Source organism: Mixophyes fleayi, chromosome 7, assembly GCF_038048845.1.
Source record: "Mixophyes fleayi isolate aMixFle1 chromosome 7, aMixFle1.hap1, whole genome shotgun sequence".
Lineage (NCBI taxonomy): Eukaryota > Metazoa > Chordata > Amphibia > Anura > Limnodynastidae > Mixophyes > Mixophyes fleayi.
In genome coordinates, this window is record NC_134408.1 from 100,557,057 (window position 1) to 100,581,663 (window position 24,607).

Here is a 24,607-nt window from a genome sequence, read left to right on the forward strand (position 1 = left end):
AGCCATGCTGGGTATATGAGCCCTGTACCATCAGGTCACACAGATGGTGGAAGCAGGTGCATCTCCACACTGCCAGGGTAACAACATTAGTGTTTTGCTGTGTTGCAAAGCAATAAATCTAGCTTGTTCAAGTCCATGGGGCAAAGATACCAACACCGAGGCAGAGATCAGAGATTAATTTCTCCAGATGTTCCCCACTACTCTTTAAAATACAGGAAAAAAAATCAAGATCTCATTTCACATTAACCATTTTCATGGCCACAGGGGGACACAAATTAATGAAATTATGTATCTTTTTGAAGACACTGATAGTGAAGAGGTTAATATTTTCTTATAGCATTTGGGATTACTTGTTCAGCAGATTATAAAAGTCCCATATGGACAGAGAAAGTGCTGAAGGGAAATTTAATGATGCAGCCTTACTTTATAAATTGTTATTTTCATAACAAATTAATGAGGCTATGTACTAATGTAGTGCATGAAGGTAATATAGCACTGTTATTAAAAATGCATATATGAAGTCAACAAAGTGTCAAAGCTATCGTGCAACACTGTCCACATTTTTCATCTAAGTGGATCTATGTTGCTCAATTAACATCACAATATCTTACAATAGCATATATGAAAGTTTACAGTCAAGCTGCTACAATCATATAGGCTGATGCAGAGTGGAAGCTACGCCAGTTTGCATAGTGTATCTTGCGTGACATTGCTCTGTGCATTCCCAGAAAGTGGGCGCAGTCATACGCGTTTATGCAGACTTGCTCAATTCTGGCAATTACACCTATCTGACAGGACTGGGAGGTAAGAGGCGTTTTAACATCGGGCAACTATAGAAAAGGTCCATTCATGCAAATACGGCTCATACAGACCATGCATATATGCCTTTTAGTATACTCTGCATCTGCTAGAGGGTAGGTTCAAATACTCACATATGCTTCTAGTGCAAAGGTGGACGCATCTCGAAATGTGTACGTCTTGGCATATGGAAATATGGAAATACAGTTGTTTTCTGTGCTTTTTTAAAAAAAAAAAATTACCATTTTGCAGCCAACACTGTATCATCCCCATAATGAGCAACAAGTAATTTTGCAAATGATTGCCATGAAGTCAAAGACATTGAAGGAATAGGAATTATGTTAATTTAGCTTATAATTTGGGCAGATTTAATTATCGTGTCCTAGGGGCATTTTCAACATTAATGAACTAATTCAGTCCACATGATTACAATTATAATTGTCATGAACTTTTAGGGGCATATTCAATTCCGATCCGATCGCACAACTGCCGGTAATACGGTATCGCAATAACGCGGATTTTCGTACGCAGCCCTATGGGCTGCGAACGAAAATCCACGTTATTGCGGTACCGTGGATTACGTTCGCGGCCGTTCCGGCGCGATCCCGCGAATCGGGATCGGAATTGAATATGCCCCTTAGGGTCCTGTTCAATTCTTCACCTTTTTGTTATTTCCTCATAGTAAGTACAGGATGGGTGCAAAAAAAGTCCTATTCACTTTGTTGTGCACAATACTTTCACCCATGAGCCAGGAATTATTATTATAGATTGAGGGAAAGTGGGATTCAAGCAAAAATGGGCTCAACTACCTCAGTCTCCAGTACTGAAAGCCCAAAAGGGGCATCACTGATCATGAGCTGGCCTCCGCCTATGATCAGAAGGGAAGGATAGGTGCTAATGACTTGGATTGACACTTGCTACTGGACCCCCAAATTTTACTATGGAGATTTTGTGTTATGCCACTGGTGCCAAGTTATTATACAGAAAGTGTATAAATTAGTGAAACACACAGACACTTTTTTTTAATTTCAATTAATGTGTTTTTAATAAAGTTTTCAAAACAACAGAATATGCTGTAATAATTGTATTTTGAATTGCAGTATAAACAGTAAGAACAAATGGGCCAGTGACTGATGTGAATGAGTTCTCTGTACAGCGCTGCAGAATTAGTGATGCTATATAAATAAATAGATGATGATGATGATGATGTACAGTAATGGCGTTCCCCGGCAGACATGTGCAATTCAAGCTCCAGCACACGCAGACATACGCTGTTTTTCAGAGTTAAACTTTGCACCTGCTCAAGGTCAAGTATTACTCAAGAATGAAAGTGATGGCCAAACACACCATTCCTCAACTAATGGGAGAATTCACTCTTCACCTGCACAGACTCATCTCATTATACAACACTATATAAGACCGGCAGAAGGAGATTACTATGGTGCCATTTCGTAAACTGTTTGTGCTTTTTTGCTGACAGTGAATTACTATTACATCATATTAAAGAATTATTTTACCAAATAGCTAAGTGCATTCTTTTATATTTTACAAGCACTGCATACTTGTGCGAATGTTTGAATTGCCTCTGCCTTTCAAATCATTTTCATACATTTTTAGCGTACTAATATCATACATTATCAATGCCTGTCTGTTTTAAAATGTTATTTGCGTGTTGTAAAGTTCCTACACGCTTGCATAGATATGCATTACGGTTGTCTGCTTTAAAAGCTTTTAAAAGTCTGCCTATGTAGTAGCATACATTTGTAATGTGTTTTTTTTTTTTATAATTTAATGCAGTTGTCATGTTTCATAAAATTCATGTCATGCTTACTTTTATAGATTTTTTGACTGTTTTACAGAAACTTGGTGATGAACATTAATAGATCCATGCTTGTTGTAAGTATATATATAGAGTTTATTATCTGCAAGGCATTAGATAATTTTTTTATTTATTTTTCCATCCATCTTTCTCACATATAGGCAGGCATGGGCATGGTGGAAGCCAAGAATCTGGAGAACCACTGGCGTTGCGCCCTCCGAAACTAGCAACTGGTACACAGTCGCCCGCCCAGGTAGCGTGTCTTCAGGCCATATGTCAACCTCTTTGAAATGTCTGATGCTGAGGTGGTCCATCACTATCGGTTACCACCTCATGTCATCATGGTCACCCTGCGCATTGTGCAGAGTGACCCAGAGCCTTTGCGCAACATCCCGACAGCAAAACCACCACTGATCAAACTCTTGGCGGTATTGTACTTCTGTGTATCTGGATCTTTCCAGACCACAGTGGAGGTCGCGCCAGCATTGTACCAGGCCACCTTCAGTCGTGTGCAGAAGATTGTGCTAAGGGCTTTCCTGTCACGCATAAGACACTGCATCCATCTGACACTCGATTCCCTTGAGCCCATAAAGCAACAGTTTGGCACCATAGCCAGCTTTCCACGCATTATAGGGACAGTAGATGGTAAACATGTATTCTTGGTCCCGTCGGGTGGAAATGCTTTCATTTATTCAAATCGAATCAATGTCCAGGCTAGATGTAATGCATCACTCCAGATTTGATACCTGGTTGCTAGATGGCTGGTGAGCATCCATGACTCCTTTGATCCCTTGCAATCAGTTAAGTGGCGTAGATTGCAACAGAGGCAAGGAGGTGCAAGGCCATATGATGACACATGGCTATTCAGCTCTGATTTCTATCACATCATCATTTGCAAGTAGCCCTTTGTTGTCCTAAATACATTGGTATACAGTACATTGTAAAATATTAACACCCTTTGTATTATGATGTACTTGTAGAATCAATTGTAAAATATTGTAGCATTACAATAGTGCTATATCCTCTTAAAATATCTCCCTTCATTGTTTGTATGTTTAGTTACTCATTAGTCATATTTTTGTTGTTTATTTCTTCTTGTTACTCTTTATAGGAGACAACGCGTACCCTTTCTGCCCTTGGCTCCTCACTCCCATTTTAAATACACACATGGAGCAAGAAGCTGCATACAATTTGGTGCATACGTCCACCAGATAGGTTATTAAGCAGACTTTTGGCCTTTTAAAGGCCAGATTCAACTGCCTTGACCAGTCTGGTGGAACTCTTATGTATGCATCAAATATTGCATGCAAGATAATTGCTCTGAGTGTGGTATTCCATAACATCACTATCAGAAGTGGGATTCCAGGGGTGGAAGAGGCTGAGGCTGCTGGGGAGGAGGTGGATGACTTTGATTCTAGTCCCCCACATTGCCAAGACTAATCTGGCTATAAACAATATGTTAGTTCATCATACTTTACATGTAAGTAACTCTTGGGCTTACCTTCAAATGTAATGCTTAAAGTAAATCTATGTCTTGAGTGGAATTTAAGCTAGGCATCCATTTGAAATCTCTAAGTGATCTTCTCTGAAAACACTTAGTAATCTTGAAAACCATGCCCTGACTCTACAATAAGATGGCTAGGTTGCAGTATAACTGCAAAGGATTTAGGAGTTTTGTTTGCATTCAAATTGACAAGTGCTAAAGATCGGATTATATACTTTTTTGCGGGGGGGAAATGATTGTTGTTGGCTGTGTTTATATTTTTTTAAACAAAACATTAGTCATTGAAATTCTTTATGCATGTTTTGTGCTCTGCAATTAACCTGTGGGTGATAGTGATGTGTTAAGGGGGGCTATCTCTGGTGTCAATCCGCCCCACACCCTGACCAACTGATCGCCGATGCAGGCCAATGCCATGGTCTCTAGGGTACGGAAGTTCAAGACTTCTGGAGGGACCATCGCTTGTCCCCCTAGCATGCCTGTGGTGGTCTCTGAGTTTGTTCTGCAGGTGATGCTTAAAGTCTTGCCACCTGTGTGAAACATTCACCAATCAAATATAATGGAAGGCAGACTGAAATAACTGGTGTTATAGATTTTTACAGTTTTTTTTAAATGAAACTGTAGGATTCTAAACAGGGAAAAGAAAGTAATTACTAAAAAAACATTTCATGGTCTGTACACTGTCCCACATATGTCCTTTAACTCACCAATTAAATAGAATGGAGAGCAGACTGAAATTGGTAGGGCTGAATGAAAGCCTCTAGAGCTGATATGTAGCATATATATAGATGTGTTCTCCTGCGATTACTTGTGTGTGAGAGGCTAGTCATTCCTAATTGCCTGTATGCGGTTGATTATTGAGATTGATAACATATAAAAATCAGCCATTTTAGATATGGTATAGAATGGATCCGCGACTGACGTGCCGAAGCCCACACGTGGCCTCATTCACTTCCAAACATGTGGGCTGCTACCTTTATCAGGCTTGAGCTCCATGCTTTGACTATGACCATGGACCAAATACTCGGCTCTTCTCCTCGTTCAACCAGTAACAAGGTGAAAATTGCAGCCAACAGGACTGCAAAGATATTAATACTCTGTAGGTACACAGTCATACAACTACAGCAATGGTGGAGTGACCTACACAAGAGACAACCGCAGCTCCTTGCGAAATTAAGGAGAGATATTAGAAGGTGTAAGTTCACAATTAATAAACTTTTTTTTTTCATGATAAGATTAATGCTATATCTAGCCCATTACAAAACAATATGGCTTGCATTAATCTTCATTGGACAAAGTACAATCCCTGCAATTTAATATTAATGTTTCAGAATCAGTATGTTATTAATATAAACATATGCAAGTGGTGTAGAGGTGTATTTATTTGGCCAATGATGGTCCATGTGTGGTATTGCATTTTTCACATAGCTGCCTAGCATTATCTGTATGTATTTATGTATGTGTGAGACAAAGATAACATTTATAAATAGACTAGTATGTCATATTTATTCCAACAGAACACCTGCTCCGCAACCTGCGCCGGCAACATTAGAGGACAGGGGAATAGTCCTAAGATCAGGAAGAGGACCAGAAGGAGGCCCAGGAGAAGCCCTAGGTGGAGTCAGTACTTTCCCCACTCCCCAACCAATCGTTTTCCCCTCTCCCTGACCAATCCTGTTCCTCACTAGCGGAGGATCAGTCCAGGGCTTAATTCTTTGCAGCATAAAAGTGTAGTCCTCGTAAAGCCTTCCTTTCCTAAATGTGGGGCTAGGGCTAGGCAAAGATTTCCATTCCACAGGTGTCTTACATTATGGTCTTAATGATGATGTCATGATGTCAGACACCTGTGGCAGATTGCTTGTTGCCAAGCAATCTGCCACCCCCCCTCCCCAAATATATCTGTATGTGCCTCCAAAATGCCTTCCTCTGGCTACAACTTTCTTCAGCATAACATAATTCTTTCAGAGAGTTTCGGTTAATATACCACCTCTTAACTCTGCTTAGCGTGCAACAAAGTACACCCATAGAGCTAAGATATATTTTAAAAAGTGATAATTTTGCACATTTTAAAAAATAAAATCCCCCCAAGGTGCTGAAGAAATATCACCAGCACATGTATTAATCAAAAACATCCAAAAATACCCCAAAAAATGTTAAAAACAAAATATCAAGCTATTGAAGAGATACTATTTTAGTCTGAAATTTGATTTTGATTTGGTTATTTAAATGTAATGTAAAATTTGAGTTTATAAAACGTTATTTGCTTGCAAAAACTTTGTGTGTGTGGTTTTATTTTTGTAAAGAAAATGTGTACTAATGTATATTTGTACCATAATGAAGGCACATTTGTAACATAACTGAATAAGAAATATATTTGTCCCTTTTTGAGTAGGCATTAACTGCAGCACATTTTCTATATAATGAAGTCTGTGATTTATCAAGGATAAAAAGTATAGTAGCTTGTTCCCTACTAGTGTGATAAGCACGGTGGCTAAGTGGTTAGCACTTCTGCCTTACAGCACTGCGGTCATGAGTTCAATTCCCGACCATGGCTTTATCTGTGAGGAGTTTGTATGTTCTCCCCGTGTTTGCGTGGGTTTCCTCCGGGTGCTCCGGTTTCCTCCCACATTCCAAAAACATACTGGTAGGTTAATTGGCTGCTATCAAATTGACCCTAGCCTGTGTGTGTGTCTGTCTGTGTGTGTGTGTGTTAGGAAATTTAGACTGTAAGCCCCAATGAGGCAGGGACTGATGTGAGTGAGTTCTCTGTACAGCACTGTGGAATTAGTGGCGCTATATAAATAAATGATGATGATGATGAGGTACAGTTTGGGTGATAATTATTTCCTTCCCTCCCACAGTATATGGCAGCACAGCCGTTATAATCACACAGAATATGGTATCACAGCCATTATTCCATTATAATCATACAGTATATGGCAGCACAACCATTCACCCACTATGATCATATATGCTTTTTTCATATCATGCAATATCATACAAACAGCATACATACATGAGTGTAAGGAAGGAATTGCACACATGTGCGTTCCACTGACAATCGACAATACAAATGCATGTTGTACACAAACGTACGTCTGCAGGTGAATTACAATGTGGTCCAGTTTTTACTGCCCATATGCACTTGAATATGTATTCAGCAAAAGACATTTCTTCAGATCCACTCCTTGTTGAATAGGGGCGTGCGTATGCCCAATGTACGTGGGCTTTAATAAAAAAAAACAAAAAACCCACATATTACAATCGCTTTGTGTTCCTTGATGAGTGAGGCCCCATGTGTGGACTTTGTATGTTCTTCCTGTGTTTCCATGAGTTTCCTCTGGGTGCTCTGGTTTCCTCCCATAGTCCAAAAACATACTGGTAAGTTAATTGGGGGTTCTTGCTAAACAAAAAAATGATTCTAATAATAACTTATCAGATACATGTTGTTCTAATGGTACATCAGAAGATGAAATTAAAAATCACAAAATGACAGTTAGAAAATATAGAATATAAATTTTAAAAGGAATAAATAGGAAAATTTTAAACAATATGACACAAAACTGAGTTTGTGGAAGATAAAAAAAAAAGGAAAAAAGAAAACATATTATAAAAGCATATTATACAACCATTATCTGTGAAAAAATATTTTCCAGGTGCCAAATAAGAATGAAAGTCCATTAGACAGCCATTCCCTATAATGATAGAAGAAGTGCTAAATACTGTTAAAACATCTTTAAAATAAGACAATAACAGTCTAGTCTCCTAAAACAGAGCAGAATTCAAATTCAATATTCAGGCTCCTTGGAGAACTCCCATATTAAAAATCCATCTCAGTTTATCTTATGAGATATGCTTCTTAAAGTCTATTCCTGTCCAAAATGTATCTGTGTTACTAACACCTATAACAATCAAGTATAGTGGATTTTGAGTGCTTTTAAAATAGTGAAATGGTACACTATGGGGGGAATTAAATTCTGTGCAAGGCTCCAATGCTCTCAGTTCTGAGTACTATGTATCTGAAGTATTGCTGGGTTCTTTTGTGCGCTTCTAAGGAAAGATAGACAAAGGTGCATCTCCGCAGAGTGCCTTAATGAACCATTCCGGCAGCACATCACAGGGAATTAAATTCCCTTATGTTAGAAGTCCATTTTTTATATTTTTTTTGTTTTGAAAATGTTCATATATCCTGGTCTTTAATTTTCTTGCTTTTCATCCAATGTATTAGGAATGCATGAGCACTTCAGTAAATACAATACCCCTGTGTCTCACATCTGATTTTCTGATTAATTAAAATTTCCATTTATTTCAGTTGAAAATAAATTCATGGCAGGTCTTGGTTTTCATAACTTTATAAAAAAAAAAAATCGAAATATGCCTTCCTCTCAATTAGCAAAGTCTTGTTCACATTGTTAACTTTTGTACAGAATGTAACTTCGTAACAATTTCTGCTTTTCTGCTTTAGACGAATTTGAAGAGAACTGTTTTCCTATCTAATTCCTTATTATCCACAAAGGATTGTTTATACTTGTCATTTCATAGTGCCTTTCTTGGAATCTATTCATTAAGACTCCACCTTGCTCTATATAGGGATTTGGATCTGAACAATGCCTTCTTATTCTCTTGAGTTGTCCCACTGAAATGGTCCTTAGCCATTTTTCATAATGATTGCTTGCGGCTGGAATGTAATTATTATGCTATGCCTGGTTGCATATGGTCCTATTTCCAATAAAAATCTCAAGATCCAGATGTTGTTACTGATTTTGGATGTAAACTCCAGGTTTATTTGATATGAATTCACATATTTCACAAAAAGGACTTTCTTGTTCTTCCCCATATGATTAAAACATTGTCAATATACAAATACCTTTTAATCAGTTAATTTCTAAAGGAATTATTATACCAAATTGTATCCTCTTCATTTGGACATAAAGAGGTTGGCGAAACTGGTCGATAAAAACTCTAAAAACTCCCTTCAAACCAGAAGTAGTTGTATGTTAAAATAAAGGTAATTTCCTTTCTTAAACTATCTTCCTTTAACACATTAAGAGTGCATGATTCCCCCAAAAACTAACATCGTAGCATCCTATTTGATGACCTATGTAAGTGTAAATTGAACGTACATCACACATAGCCATCTAATCGCTAGGTTTAGTCTCAAGGGAGTCTATAATGTACAACACTTGTGTTAATTGTTTTTAGTTTAATCGCTAATAGTGGTCGGAAGGAATCAATATAATGGGATAGGTTGAAGTGTTAGATTGAATCCCAATCTACCCAGGAGTGTTTCAGGTCTTTCTGTATCCACTTATTGTGCCTCATGGTATCCGGCCCATAGTCTTGGTCAGTTGTATTTGTAACAGTCACAATGGGCTCTTACCCATTTTACATTCATTGCACACAAAGATTTTTGCATGACTTTGGATGCGGTACCTTACCTTTAGCTAGCAGCCAAATGGCTGTCACCAATGTGCAATCTCTCTAGAATAGGTAAGTAGGGCGTAACCGGAGTGAAGCAAGCAGATAGGCAGGTAGGCTGAGAACTGAGAGATGACGAGCAACTGGTGCGCTTTGTGTTAGTAGATTTTCAGGTTAAAAATGAGAATAAAAAACAGAAGAGCACTGGTTAAAATGAATAAAGTATGAGTAAAATAAAATCTATTGTATTTATTTAATGTAAAACAATTTAAAGCAATTTAAAATAATCATGCATGCTGGGTTATTTGTCTGTTTTTTATTCTCAATTTTGACCTTTTGTAGCAGTAACCGTATCTGCTTATTATTGTAGCTGTGGTTGCTGAAGCACCCTAAGGAAGTCCCCTAGCGCCCTATTGGTTGTTTTTTCATTTTGATTTTCAGGTTGTTTAGTGCAAAATATTTCCAATGAAACTAGTGTGTATTTGTACCTCAAATAACTATGACACTGTAACAGAAATACAAAAGGAACAAATATACAGTAGCTCACTTGATGTCTATTTAAAACCATTAAAATTTATACTTTTTTCTTTAAACAAAACATAAATAATATGTCATTGATACTAGAAGCAGTTATGTGTGCAAAACAAAATAGTTGCTATCGGAGATATTGTCAATTAATAAAATAGGCAAAATTTACTGCTATCAGGAAAAAAAATAGTAATAACCAGACAGAGTACACATTTGCTCCACGATTGTCATCTGTCCACAAAGCCATGCACAAAGACATAGCAAATACCGCAGCAGCATAAAGTATTAAATCAGTCTGATATTGGTAAAACTTTTAGTTCTCAATGCACAGCCGTAACTAGAAATTTTAGCTCCCTGGGCAATAAAGAGGAATGATGCCCCCTAGTCCTCAACTTTAATTAAATAAACCTAAAAATCATTATACTGCGCCCCCTCCAACTTTGCGTCTGGGTGGTTGCCCCTCTCAAACAGCTCTAGTTATGACCCTGTTTCAATGTCTTAGGATAGCAATTAAAAATGGTTGTACTTTAGATTAAAGGAAAAAAGACCATACAATAGGAATTCATCAAATAGTCTCCAAATGCTTGCTCTTCAATAATGAATAAAGTTTCTCATCCGCATAATATTTTTAATGTAGTTGTTTGTGTCTGGTATTGTGATGTTCCTTTTCTTGTGATGCAACTCCGTTATAGGTTCCCAGTAGACCGTATTGTGCTCACTTGGCATATTCAAAGATGGGATACTTCAAAAGTGTTTTTCTCTTTCTGTAGGAACATTCATAGTACATTGTGTACTCTGTGTTTAAGTGAATATATTATGTATAGAAATGTGTACACTAACCTTAAATAGTGGTTTTATTTCACATAGAAACAATACAATCTCTCTCAGCCCTCAATTTCGGTAAAAGGTTTTGATCCTGAAATATGGAATCTTAATGTTGTAATAATTTAAGAACATTCATATTAAAAAATAAGTAATTAACTTACAATTTTGGAGGATAATCAAGGCATATATCTGAATTTAATCGCATCTGCTTCTAATATTGGCCTTTTTTCCAGAAGTTGTGGCAATCCTTATTATCCACCTCTATGCATTTTGTGTCACATGTACTCTTTCTCAGAAAGTGGTAGTAGGTATTTTGCCAGTTTGATAGTGGTAAAGAGTTTAGGTTTCAATGTTTCCGGAGGGCAGCTAGAGATGGCTGCAGTGCCCTACCTAGAGCATAATCGCATTCTCACAAATGTAATACCATTAAAATTGTGTGAAGGCATGGGAATTTGTAGAGTAGTACTGAGGAATGTCTTTACAACAAGGACAGGGTTGTTTTGAAGATCTACTTGAACATCACCTCAATTCAACTGCTGAACCCAGAAAGTTCAACTGTCATTGTTGTTGTCACTTCTGTTCCCCCTTTGATGATCTCCACAGCCTAATTGGTGACAGCAGCTGCTGCCCCAACTTTTGCAGACATGTGGAACAAGTGTCCTGGTTCTATTGCCACAAGGGAGTATGAGTTCAAATAAAAATACCTGGCACATAAGTACGCGGACGGACAAATTGCCACAAGAATGCAGCTCAAAAGCCTTCTCCAAAATCAGAAGATGAAGGAGGTTCAGTTAATATAAATCGTGAAGGACAGTCACAGTTGCCATTATTTGCTGGTGCTTTATAAATAAAGGATAATAATAGTTATAATGAATTTATGTTCCTCAAGGTAAAGAGGATGACCTGATGATTTGTTTCCTGAGGTTGAAAAGTTCAAGGACATGTTTGTAACATAAAGTTGCTTTTCAATCATTATAAAAGGAAGACAGCTGTTCTAGATTAGATTTTCCTTTAGAACTTCGCCTACTAAATACATTTTCAGCAATAAGGATGTGATTTAATTGGTTTTCGGTGAGTGGAGCAGTGGTTTATTTATTATGTGGATCTGGTGAGGGAGAAAAGGTGGACATGTTCATTATGTTACCAAGTAGTGGGGTTGTTAAATTAAACAAGGTTTATATGATGTTTATAAAAATGTGCCCTAAAACAGTAACCAGCACCAGTGCTTATGGCCTCAGTTGATTACTGGTAATGCATTGGGTTGGAGTGATGGACGTGGGAACCTCCCACAAAAGTACCTTTCAGCACCAGGCCATGCAACACTATAATTGGTAGACCCAAAGCATTGGGTTTACCTGTCAAAATGTGCTCCAGTCTCATCCTGGTCAGTAAAGGGCAGAATTCGCTAGGGAAAATGTACCACCACCCCCAGGGACAATCAGCTGTTTGTGGGGGAGATCAGGGTAATGTATAACAGTTAGATACTCGTTACTTAAGTGTGTGGAACTATGCCCCTGGTGGGGCCATTAACTTGTGCAAATTTTAGTTGATGATGATGATATGCATATTTTCACTACAGCTCCATCGCAATACATATCATGATGCTGCTGGATAGTTTCCCAATATTTTGAGTTGCTTAAGATACGCAACACTGTTGACAACACCACTATCTCCATTGCCTGCATACATTCTTGACTCCTCCCTCTACTTCACCCCTCTCATTCAATCTCTTGCCCAATCCTTTGGCTTCCAGCTGCCTAGCACCGCTTGTATCAGACCCTTCCTCTCCTAGGATGCTGCCAAAACTCTTATCCACTCACTGATCATTTCTTATCTCAACTACTGCAAACTGCTCCTCACTGGCTTCCCATCTCCCTCCTCTTCTATCTATACTTAATGTGGCCGCTAGACTTATCTTTCTCTCTCGCCGCTTCACATCTGCCTCCCCTGTCTGCCAAACCTTACACTGGCTCCTCTTCCCCTAAAGAATCTTCTTTAAATTCCTCACCCTCACATACAAGGCCCTCTCCAACTCCAATACTACCTACATCTCCAACCTCATTTCCATACATACTCTTTCCTGCCCCCTCCAGTTGGCCAATGACGTCACCTTTCTTCCCCTCTGGTATCCACATCACACTCCCTTATCCAAGATTTCTCCTGTGCTGCCCCCACTACTGGAACTATCTCCTTCGTTCTATCAGACTATCCCCTTGCCAGTATAGCTTAAAAAGGTCTTTGAAAAGCCACCTGTTTAGAAAAGCATAGCAGTCCTCCACTTAACCATTTTACCATGTAGTATAGCTCACCCTCTTTCATCCTCCATCTCTCCCACTCTTGCTCCTTATCCTCAGATCCCCTTACATTAGCTCACCATAATGTGTCACCATTTGTCAGCCCCTTTCCCTTTAGATTGTAAACTCTAGTGAGCAGGGCCCTCTTCCGTGCTAGTCTCATTACCTATAACTTTTTCTCACAAGCTAAACTGTGCACCTTCTCCATCCGGCTCTCTGCCCATTGACTCCACTCCTCCATTGTATTTGCACCTCTATCGTTGGCTCTAATCCTGTTAGTTGTGCCCAAACTAATGGGCACAGGTTTCAGCCTGCACTGAATATACTTCTTGCACCCAGTAGCTGTGTTGAGAGCTGTAGTGTTTTTTGTTTACTGTATTATACTGTTATATCATGTACCATCTTGTTGTTTTCCCTCTGTACAGTGCCGCTGACCTCTTGTGGTGCCCTATAAATAAAGGTTATTAATAATAATAATAATAATAATAATAATAATAATAATAATAATAACACAAAATACATGTTAGGTTGCAACATTGCGGATTACATTCTGGAGACAAAATTGGGACTTAATCTAAATGAGGCCCTTAATGTCTAATGTTATGTCCACATGGAAACTTTTTATCAGCCATGCAGGGAGGCTGGATGCAAATACATTTTTCACGCTCCTATATGCTGAAATTCACTCCTTGCCCAGTGAAAAAATCTTAAATGTGGATGTAGCAATAACCCAGTTGACTCAAATGTAACAAGTCCAACAACACTCGGGTGTAATACCATTTCCATCAGATTTTTGTTTGAAGTTGTATTGAACATTCTGGGTATCATTTAGAGTTGGGTGTCCACCAATTTGTTTGGCGTAATATGTGCATTTACATACTGTTAATGTGCAGCAAAAGTGTTTCTGTACCTAGATTTTTGTGTATCGTAGACTTGAAGATTTTCCTCTTACATTTGGAAGGTGGATAAGCATAAGTTTAGAACGGTGAGGGTGTGTTCACATAATTGCGACATAATAAGGAGGTATATCTGGAGGGCGGGTGGAAAGACATGCAATAACAATAATGACATTCAGCAGCACTGACTATGATTGGCTGATTGCATATTAACCTCTCCAGCTGATGATTAGCATTGCGGCTATATTATATAAATTTGCCCCCTTGTAATCGCATTTACTTATTTGTCATTTCCAATTGGACTATTGTAGATAAGGAGATTTCTATTGGATTTTTAAAGGGGTGAACAAAGGTGTGTGTGTTTTTAATTATATTTTTTAATGGAAAATGCAACTTTCGCATTTATTTTTAACAAGACACAAGTCTCTCTTGTGTATATGCAATTTTATTACATTATTATATTGTGTACAAATAAGCTAATGTGACTTAAGCATTTGCCACTAAAACTGTCAATGGGCATCCCTATGCTATTGCTAGGCATAAGTATACAAACTTGAGCAAATAATACTGTTTTTCAGTTGGACGCATCTTGAGATATGTTCATCTCAACATACACACGTAAGTATGCTTATTTTTTGCGTACATCTTTGTCTATGTATGTTCGTTGTACAAATGCGTCCAACTGTAAATGATGCCCCTGTGTAATACAATTTACAATTTATAGTATTTTACAGCAGTACAACAGAAGGCATTTATATATCTCAATTGAAAGCACTGTAGAGTGTGCTAGTGAGATAATTATAAAGGTTAATCATACCTCCCAACTGTCCCTATTTTGACGGGATGTCCCAAATCGCTGCCTACAAGAGGGGCGGTGCTTAATGGGAAAGAGGTTGTTTTTTGACCAAATATGGACATTTGTAGGCAACATGGGGGTGTCACTGGGTGGAGTTTGTATGGGGAGGGGCTTATTTTGTCCCGCTTTCGGGATTCTGAATGTTCGGAGCTATGGGAGCTATGGGTGTTATTAATAATAATAAAAAAAAAATAATAATAATAATTTATGTGCTATAAAATAGGTTTGCCTCATAAATCCAAACAAATGAGGGATTTAATCCTCATTTAAGGGATTGTCGCTGTAGACAAGTGAATTGCTCCTCATATGTCCCTGTAGGCCAATTTTGCATCCAGAACAACGTGGCTTATAGCACAGATACATGTAAATATGCATTGCCAACTATATCCAACCTGCATACCATTATTTAAGGCTTGTTGGCCTTTATCAGTGTAAAATATAAACAGTATATGCAGAATAGCAGAACAATTTTATAGCAGTGATAGATGACTACCTACTTTTAATAAGAAGCCTTTTGGTGAAAAGTTTTTGTAGTGGAGGGTTTTTGAATTGACTTCAGCACATATTATGTTAACCTTAGTGGTTGTTTAGCATAGTTCGCAGACACCTAAGGCACACGTGAATATATCAGGGATTGCTTGCTCTAAGTTTTTATTTACTTTACAAATATTTTATGCTCAAAGAAAGCGTAGGGTGACTTTTAAGGTCTGAGTAAATATTAAGCCTCATGGGTGTCCCAGTTTTCTGTTTCAAAATAATAGTACCCCTACTTCAAGGGGATGACCACCATCTTAATACTTTTATTAAGTGCCTATTCCACCCCCTTGTGTTTTTTTTTCTGATAGTAGAAATACCTGTCTGGGTGCCACCATCCAGTATACAATACTCCTCTTCCCACATGTAGCCACTGGTAACACTATTCAGTGTCGGACTGGGGCATGAAGGGCCCACCAGGGAAACCAATGACTGGGGCCCACCTAATTCTATGTAGCACTGCAAAGGGGGTGTTGGGGAGCCTGGTGCAATTAAGACAGGGGTATCATTTCAGACAAATACACAGGCAAAACTGTGTGTACTACTTTTAGTTGCAGGCAGTTCTGCCTTCACAAGCAAAACAGTGTGAAGCAGGACATACCTCCCAACTGTCCTTGTAGTCGGACCAAATCCTGATTAAGCGAGACAGTGACCCAAATTTGGGACTGCCCAACCAGATTCAGAAACAGGAAGTGAAGTGAGACCTCCTGTCTGCCGTGCAGCACTGTGGGACTCTATACAGCAATAGGCAGCCTAGTGATTGGATGCCTGTTGCTGTCCACTGACTACCAATGCCATTGATCACCACCACCCCCACACCCGTACCCCACGTAGACCTCCCCCTAAAAAAACACGAGCTACTCATCTCACCAGGCATCGGGGCCCTCCGGGAAATACCCCGTCACCCCGGAGGGCCAGTCCGACACTGCCTCTATTATCAAAGCAAAACATTAAGTCAAAAAGAAGTTAAAGGAAATAGCTACCTGTTTTTTCGGAATTATATATTAATAGAACAAAATTGTTAATTTTGTAAATAGAGGTTACTAATTTGGTTAGATACTCTCTCTAATGGAGTGTCTCAAATATTACCTGCAAGAGACAAATCTGTACAGCTGTCCTTTCTTCAGGGATATGAATCACTCCCAACCACCAAGTCGTCTGCACAACATCAGCAGTTTTGAAATCTCTGACGCAAATTGCTCTTTACTCTGGGGATTTCAAAACTGCTGATGTCAGGTATATGATTTGGGAATATGCAGAGTCCCTCCCCTTGAAGTGAGCAGGTAAAGCACAAAGCAAATTGTGTTTCGGAATTGTACTGTAATGTAAATCTATAAAAAAGTATTCTGAAGTTATTTACTCTGTTTACATATTACCATAAAAAGTGTGAACAAGAGCAGGGTATGCTACTGTATATTCAGTTTATTGTTTCTTTTATTAAATGGTTTATGTTTGTTTTAGTGTTTGCTGTCCAATGCATTCAAAACCATTATTCTGCAGTGTCATTGTTGTTTCTTCCTCACTGTATACATTATGCTTTTTTGTTTTTTAATTTAAGCATGCCTTCCAATTGTATATTGTTCTATGGGATATTATTTCCCTGTCCTTCTTTTCTTCCAAATAGTCACTCTTCTAATTCTGATGTATACATCCTTTCCTTTGTTCCCAAATGTGTATTATTGCCTCCAATATGGGTAATAACATGCATTCAGTATGTGTTATTTTACATGTTTTAAAGGTTTGGGGTGTTTGCAGCTTCAAATAGTAAGGGATTCATTATCATTTATTTCTGAAAGTCTCCTAAAATCTATGCTGGTGTCCAGGGCTATACCTAGGGCTGTGCAAAAGGGGTAACCACCCCGGGGGCAAAGCTGAAGGGGGCACACGATAATGAATATTTAAGTTAATTTGATTACAGCATAGGGTTAGGGGGCGTCAAAATTTCTATTTAAGTCGCTGCTGGTGTTTGTGAATGCCAGAAAAGTGCCAATGCGGGAATAGATGTATTTACATTAGGATTTGAATTACTAATTTATCTGGATCCACCTCCTCTCTGCTTCCTCTATTAGATTACCACAAGGCTCAATCCTAGACCCTCTACTCTCTGTCGGTACCGCTTCTCTTGGAAAACAAATAAGCTCTTTTGCGTTTCAATATCACCTCTTTGCGGTGGACACCCACATGTATCTATCCTCTATGGAGCTTTCACATGTCTCTCTGCCATTCCATCATGGATGTCATCTCGCCACCTCAACTCAATATCTTAAAAACTGAGCTATAAATATTCCCGCCAGTAAATGGAAGCTATCTACTTGACATCTCTATTTCAGTAAACCCTACCATTCAACCTCACTACCTAGGTGACATCTCTGACACACGGCTGCCCTTTAATCTCCACATCCAATCTATCTCCTGTTACATGCATCTAAGAAACCTCTCCAGAATATGCTCATGTGTCAAACTGCAAAAGCTTTAATTCGTGCACTCATAATTCCCTACAGTTCACTTCTTACTGGCCTTCCCCAACTAAACTTCCACCCTGAAAATCCATTTTGAATGCAGTTTTTATTAAAAGTTAGTCCCTACATTTGAATCCAATTTAAAATACTTCTAGTAGCATACAAAACCATATCAATATACATCTTTTCACTTACTTAAACTCAACTCCTCAACTAGGTCCAAGATGTGCATCTCTCATCCTCACTCATTACTTACTCCCATTCCCCGACTCTTTGGGCTGGCCCACTTGAGAAATTCTCTCCCCCATACGGCAAGACATAAACCTAACCTCCGAACCTTCAGTGAAAAATCACTTCTTAAAAACAAGCTTATCAAATTCCTGAACCATCCTTCTTAATCTCCCTAACATATTGTACACTGATTACCACCCCTCTGTAAAGTTCATGCAAAAATTGCATTTATTCTCTTTCTGTACTTGAACAGCCAGCATTGCTGTGTGACTGCATCATATAGCTCCCTTAAGCATATATTCCTTAAATTGTAAGCTTGCCAGCAAGACCCTCCTACCTATTTGTCTACTTGTTAATACCCAGCCTTGTTTATTACTTTGTTTGTTCTCAATTCCAAAGTGTTGCTGACTATGCTGTATAAATAAATGGTAATAATATAGTTATAATAATAGGTATATCATAGGATATTAAATACAGACAGTGCAAGTTTATCCAGTTGCAGTGGCCTTATGTATGGATATCATCTGTTATTCTTTGTTTTTTCCAGTGGCCTTCTGTCTTCAGATTACGTGGAGATTGAGTACACTGAAGGACAGACCAAACTAAATAAGGTAATGTGACTACATTATATCACAGAATTCCAGCTATTGCTGAACTATGTATCCCATGATGCTCAGCAGCCAATTACCAATATTGTCTATTTCTGACCTGAGATGATCGAGAGTAGTATTAGAAATGCGGTACAAAGTGTGCTGCATGATATGATTAAAGGTACATTAGCTAGCAGCCAAATACAAAAAGAATCTTCACTGCATTCCAGGAATATGTGAGCGGTTTCATAAAATGGGCTGTGTTTTTGCAGGGACTGCGGGATCGGTGCACTTATAACCCACCCTGCACAGATGGAAATAACGAGCGGTGGGCCCAAGTGCAATGAGGGGTGAAGGAGGGAACCGGGGCTCCCGACCCTCTGCATCTACCATGCAGCGGGCCCCATTATCTCCATGGTAGTTCCGCCACTGCCACCCTATGCAATCTGTTGCTTCCCCAGATTTCTGTCTGCAGCTCATATATAGGGAACCTGTTTTACATTTAGCTAAATTTACTGTCGCTTTCGGGTTTTATGGCTCATGGTGAACTCCACAAATACATATATAACTGCAGGTAATACAGTGCTACCAGACAACCTGAGACAGTGCTCTGCTTCCTGCTGGATACCCATGGAATTGACAAGTTCAATGTCAGAGTGAAGTTCTTGTTTTTTAAATTTAATTGACCAGACAATGATCCTTAACTAGTGTGAAATTTATGTAAATGGTTAATGTAGCTAAAAGGACAAGAGAGATATAGGTGCACATTAATCAAATGGCAAAAAGCTCTAAGGCTTTGCCCAATACATCAAGGAGTTACTGCCAATGACAGCATTGCTTAAGGATCAGAGGTATCTTACACCTCCTTTACCAGACCTATTTTTATCAGTTTAGTCGGAAATTACTTCTTTCTTAATGTGCACACAAAAAATTGTTTGCTAACACTGGATTATATAATTATTCTTCTGCCTGCTACCGCTTTAAGAAAACACATGTCATTGTGTCACGTGTATTTCCCAATGTGTGATATTGAAATTTCCTGCAATATATTTTTCTGCCACCAGATGCCAGAGAGAATCGTGATATACTTCTCAGATGATTGAAATATATGCAGCACATGCATACAGTGCTTTGTGAATCAATTTACTATGTTAACTCCATGCCCTCTGCTGAACAGGCATAGTTAGCAAGAATAGGACCCCTGGAGTGGCAACTATCCAGTTATTAATGGCTGGAATGGGCCATTATACTAAGAGTAAAATTATAAAGTCACACATTTTTTTCAAATTGAGTAAAAAATTTTCCAAACCTGCTGTGTATCAATTCATTAAATAAGAAAATACAATCTTCTTTTCTTCTTTCTTGAATCATCACAGTCCTGTTCAAAAATAAAATCTTCTTTAACTATTGTAGGCCAAAGGGGGAAGTAACACATCACAGAAAAATCCCCTGAAAAAGCCCCACCCATTCGGTACAAATAACCACCACTAAATGGTATTTCACCACCAGCCAATCACCAGTGGCCAGTGTAGGAAATGCTTGTGGTTAGCTGGTGGTGGATAGGTAGTCCTGGAGTTTCCCCATTTTAATAATTTACTGACAGTTGTTCGTAATGTGTGGGTCACTTGTTATTTTTGTTGGGGTTGGGGGATATTTTTTACCATTAGGACTATGATGGATCAAGAAATAAGAACTATTTTTTTATATATAATAAAGTGATGAATAAGAATTTGGGGGAATTGTTATTTAATTAACGTTAAATTGAAAATTGTGTTTGAGTGTTTATTTATTTACTTTTTATTTACTTTATCTTACTCTTTTGATATGGTTTTTAGGGATCCCGTATCATTATACTGAGACCATTGGGGTGGTATTCCAGAAACCCTAAACTTGTTAATTACTTTTCAGCATAGGACTGGGATGAGGGAGGCATTTTGTCATCGTCCCCCTTCCACTCCCGCCCCTGCACTGATCAGCCTCGGGCTAGTTTTTATTATATAAAGTCCTTAGGCTGCTACTTTATTAATTATTTATTTATTTGTATTACACTATAATTGACCAGCAAATCAATACTCACAGTGTGCTCTAATTCAGCATAAACTGCAGTTCTCACCACAACCTGTATATTTACAATGATTCAACAGCAAATCATGAGGATAGCCATGGAATTGCAGTAAAACCTTTAATGTTAAGCTATTAGAGAGTTATAGTAGCTGTATAAATTGAATTTTTTTTGTTAGTTTTTTTTTACAAAAAATCATTTATTTTAAATATGTTTAACCTTTTTTTCAACAAGAAAGGTCTTAAGGTAAATAGATCTTGGGCTATGAGCTTGATTCATCAAGGCGTACGAAGATGAATTGAATGTTGGCTGATTCCGTTGGATGGTTCTGGGCATGCACAAATTAAATTTGCAGATTATACGCACAAATCTGGCATTTACATTCCTTGATGAATCAGGCCCTATAAGGTCCATGTAAGTGCTAGTCTATTTGTTTAAAAATAGGGCTGAGAGGCTGTCTGAGGCTGAGCAGCTCAATTTCTGCAAAAGTTTGGAAGGCTAGATCACTGATATGAAAGTTGGGCCAGTGACAAGGTGCGTGCAGCTCTGCACCAGTAGCATTTGTTACAGGTTTATGTCAGACACACATCAGAAACACTTGCACACAATTTTTAAACTTGTGTTGGGTCTGGTTTATATATGCAGGTACTAATACAGTTTACATGTACATGTTTCTTTGTGTGTGTTTTTTGGCCATATTCCCTTACCCACATAAATGTGGAGTAAAAAATACAGTATTTTGGGACAATTGGGTGAGGGTCAAATGGAATATTTGTAGTAACAATTTTTTTGAATTGTATACAATGACCGCTAAAAATATGCACAATCTATTTATATATATTTAAAAGAAGAAATTTGTAGGCGAATATCTTCCACAACTCTCAAGGTAAAGCTGGGTAGTATAAGACAGAAGGCCTCCTGTATGTGAGCTGGTTTCCCACAGATCACTAAAGTTCTGAAGTGTGTCCCTGCCTAAATGTGGGGCAGGTGTTGGTGGATAATAACTACATGGCAATGCGAGTGTTAAAGAAATGTAAGACAATGCAATTTAACATTCTCTACAGCACATTAACATTTCTTTGGCTGTAGTTTCAAATTTACATAACTCATTCCTGGCATCCATGATGATGTAGAATTAGGTCACTTTGCTTTATTCTTCACAAACTTGGTATCTGTAATTCACAGCAACAAATCATCTGAGTAAAACAACTTGCGTAACTGTACATGACTGGAAACATTGATGGGACAGAGCCCAGCAGATTGCTTGAAAAAAAATGAAAATTGGAAAGTGGACATATCCTAGTCTTCTCTGGTTATTGCAGGGTTTATTACCCTGACATGGCACCGCATCTGATTGTATACATGTTGGAAATGTGGTTTCTGATTACATGTTCTTATAGGGCCTGAGTCATTAAGGAAAGTAAGGCAAAAAAAGGAGTAAATGTTGTCCGGGACAAACCTCCGGGACAAACCATGTTACAATGCAAGGGGTGCAAATGAGTTTATTATTTTGCACATAAGTTATATATGTCTGTTTTTTCATATAAATTTACCTCCCCCTTCAATGCAACATGGTTTTGCCCAGGTGCAAAGTTACTCCTTTTTTATGTTTCGCTCTCATTAATGACTCAGGCCCATAGTGTGCCCACAAATTATGACATTCTTTATCTCCCATAAAAACAGCATACTTTCACATGATGATTCAACACAGGAATTTCCAATTATTTATGCAAAACAATCAGAGGAGTAATAAGAAACTACTGGATCACATAGCCCAATTTCCATGTAGCTCTCCTGTTTTTTTGGGATAGGGGTTAAAACATATAGTGAAGTCACAGTGACAGATAAGACCAAGTATACAAAAGATTTTCCATGAAAACTAAGATAACTGTTTTTTCCCCAAACTTACTTTATTTTACTTTTTGCTACTGACTTCAACCTTCATTAGTCTTGCCACTTTCATGGGCAGCACTCCACCAACCGTTCTAGTCCTACACCTCACCCACGTGCTACCACCATCATCATCATCATCATTTATTTATATAGCGCCACTAATTCCGCAGCGCTGTACAGAGAACTCATTCACATCAGTCCCTGCCCCATTGGAGCTTACAGTCTAGATTCCCTAATATAGACACACACACACACACAGAGACTAGGGTCAATTTGATAGCAGCCAATTACACAATCATATAATGTGCACACCATTGTGTCACTAGTCAGCGCATTGCTGTACCTATCCTAATGGGCATAACCACCTGTGCTGCTCTGAGCTCCACCCCCCTCTGCCTTCTCCTCTGAGTGTGGTGATCACGGTCAGCAGGGGCTTAGTAAGCTTCCACTTACACTCATACAGTGCAGAGTGCAGAGTATTGGGCAGTGGAGTGGCCCACAAGGTAACTCCATAGGAACCTCAACTTCCTAGTTTTGGACATGTCTGGCCTCTTCCACTTCTGCACTTTCCCCCTCACCGATTCAGTAAATCATTATCCAGTGCAGCCATAATAATTAAAGTGCAGTCACATTATAGTGTCAGTAATAGTGTTGCCTGATGGACTGGCACTTCTGTCTTGCTGACAGGATCCCATTCCTTCAGTCACCATATCAGCTGCGTTGATTGCTACAGCTATACATACACATCTGTATCTTGTATTCTTTCTTCAGTAACTCTGGTAATTAATAAAATTAGAATGTAAACATTTTCAGTATATAACAACGAATGGGTACAGGTTAAAAAACAAAGAATAAATTAATTATTTAATTGTACACTATGCCAAACAATTTCTTGTTGATTAGTCACAGGATGCCTCCTTCAAATGCTTTTCCAAAGATTATGGCTTGGCAAAAGTAAACAAGGATTCTACTATGTATTTCATAATAGTTGGTTCTTCTGATCGTAGTGGTTCGTTGGCTTCTATGTACAGTTAACAGTACATTTTCTCAAGTCACACAACGTTGTGTGCGCTCCATTTAGTTAACCTACCAGCAGGATTCTCTCTTAGTACAGCATGGACACTGCAATTGTAAATCCATGAGTATGAGTAAGTGCAAGATTTTGTGAGTGCATATTTCTCAGACATGCTGTGTTAACTCACTACTTGTGGAAGGATTGCTGTTTAATAACACAGTCATGAAATAAGATTGTGAAAATAATAAATTAGTCCACACCAGATATTTCTTGGGGTCTTCACCTTTTAATGTGAATGCTACAAAAAGTGAATGCATTATAGGTATATAGACATGATTCTGGATGGTAGTGTGGGAAAAATAATGAAGTGGAAGTGTGCAATGCCAGCACTGCAGATCAGCTGTTCTCGCATTCAAAATACCTGTGAAAGGCTGAAACTACTGCAGAACAGAACCTGTGCGGTTCCACAATGAGTACTTTGAGAGTGTTTGAAGCATGTCTCAGTTTCCTAGTTTGAATAATAAAGATTGGTAGTGGCTTGTGTGAAAAGGTGATGGAGGATGAAAATGGATTGGGGGAGGTGTGGTGAATGGAGGAAGCTGAAATTCATAGGCTAATATCAATATCTAGCACTACACCTACTAATTTGTTTTTTGTAAATTAGTAGCCAAATAAAAATGTGTGACATAGATAATCTCAGATCTCTCCATTTTTTCATACTCACAACTTGTCTTCTTTCACAGTCAATCCCCATCCGTACCTTTCCTCACAACTGGTACCCAGACATGTCCTCTCTCACAGTGACTTCCTATTCTAGTCCCAACCTTAAATGTCTTTCACAGCAGGTTCCCATCCTTTTCTTTCTCACACCTGGAACCCACCTTATCC

General features: G+C 38.5%; 1 protein-coding gene across 7 annotated transcripts in view; it reads left to right on the forward strand.

Moving 5' to 3' along the window:
- Positions 1-24,607, forward strand: part of ADAM23 (ADAM metallopeptidase domain 23) — a 186,340-nt gene that overhangs the window by 64,630 nt on the left and 97,103 nt on the right. For all 7 annotated transcript variants that reach the window (XM_075180208.1, XM_075180210.1, XM_075180209.1 and 4 more), the window contains exon 4: positions 18,707-18,770. In XM_075180208.1, coding sequence (XP_075036309.1) covers positions 18,707-18,770 — 64 coding nt within the window. The remainder of the gene's footprint in view (positions 1-18,706; positions 18,771-24,607) is intronic.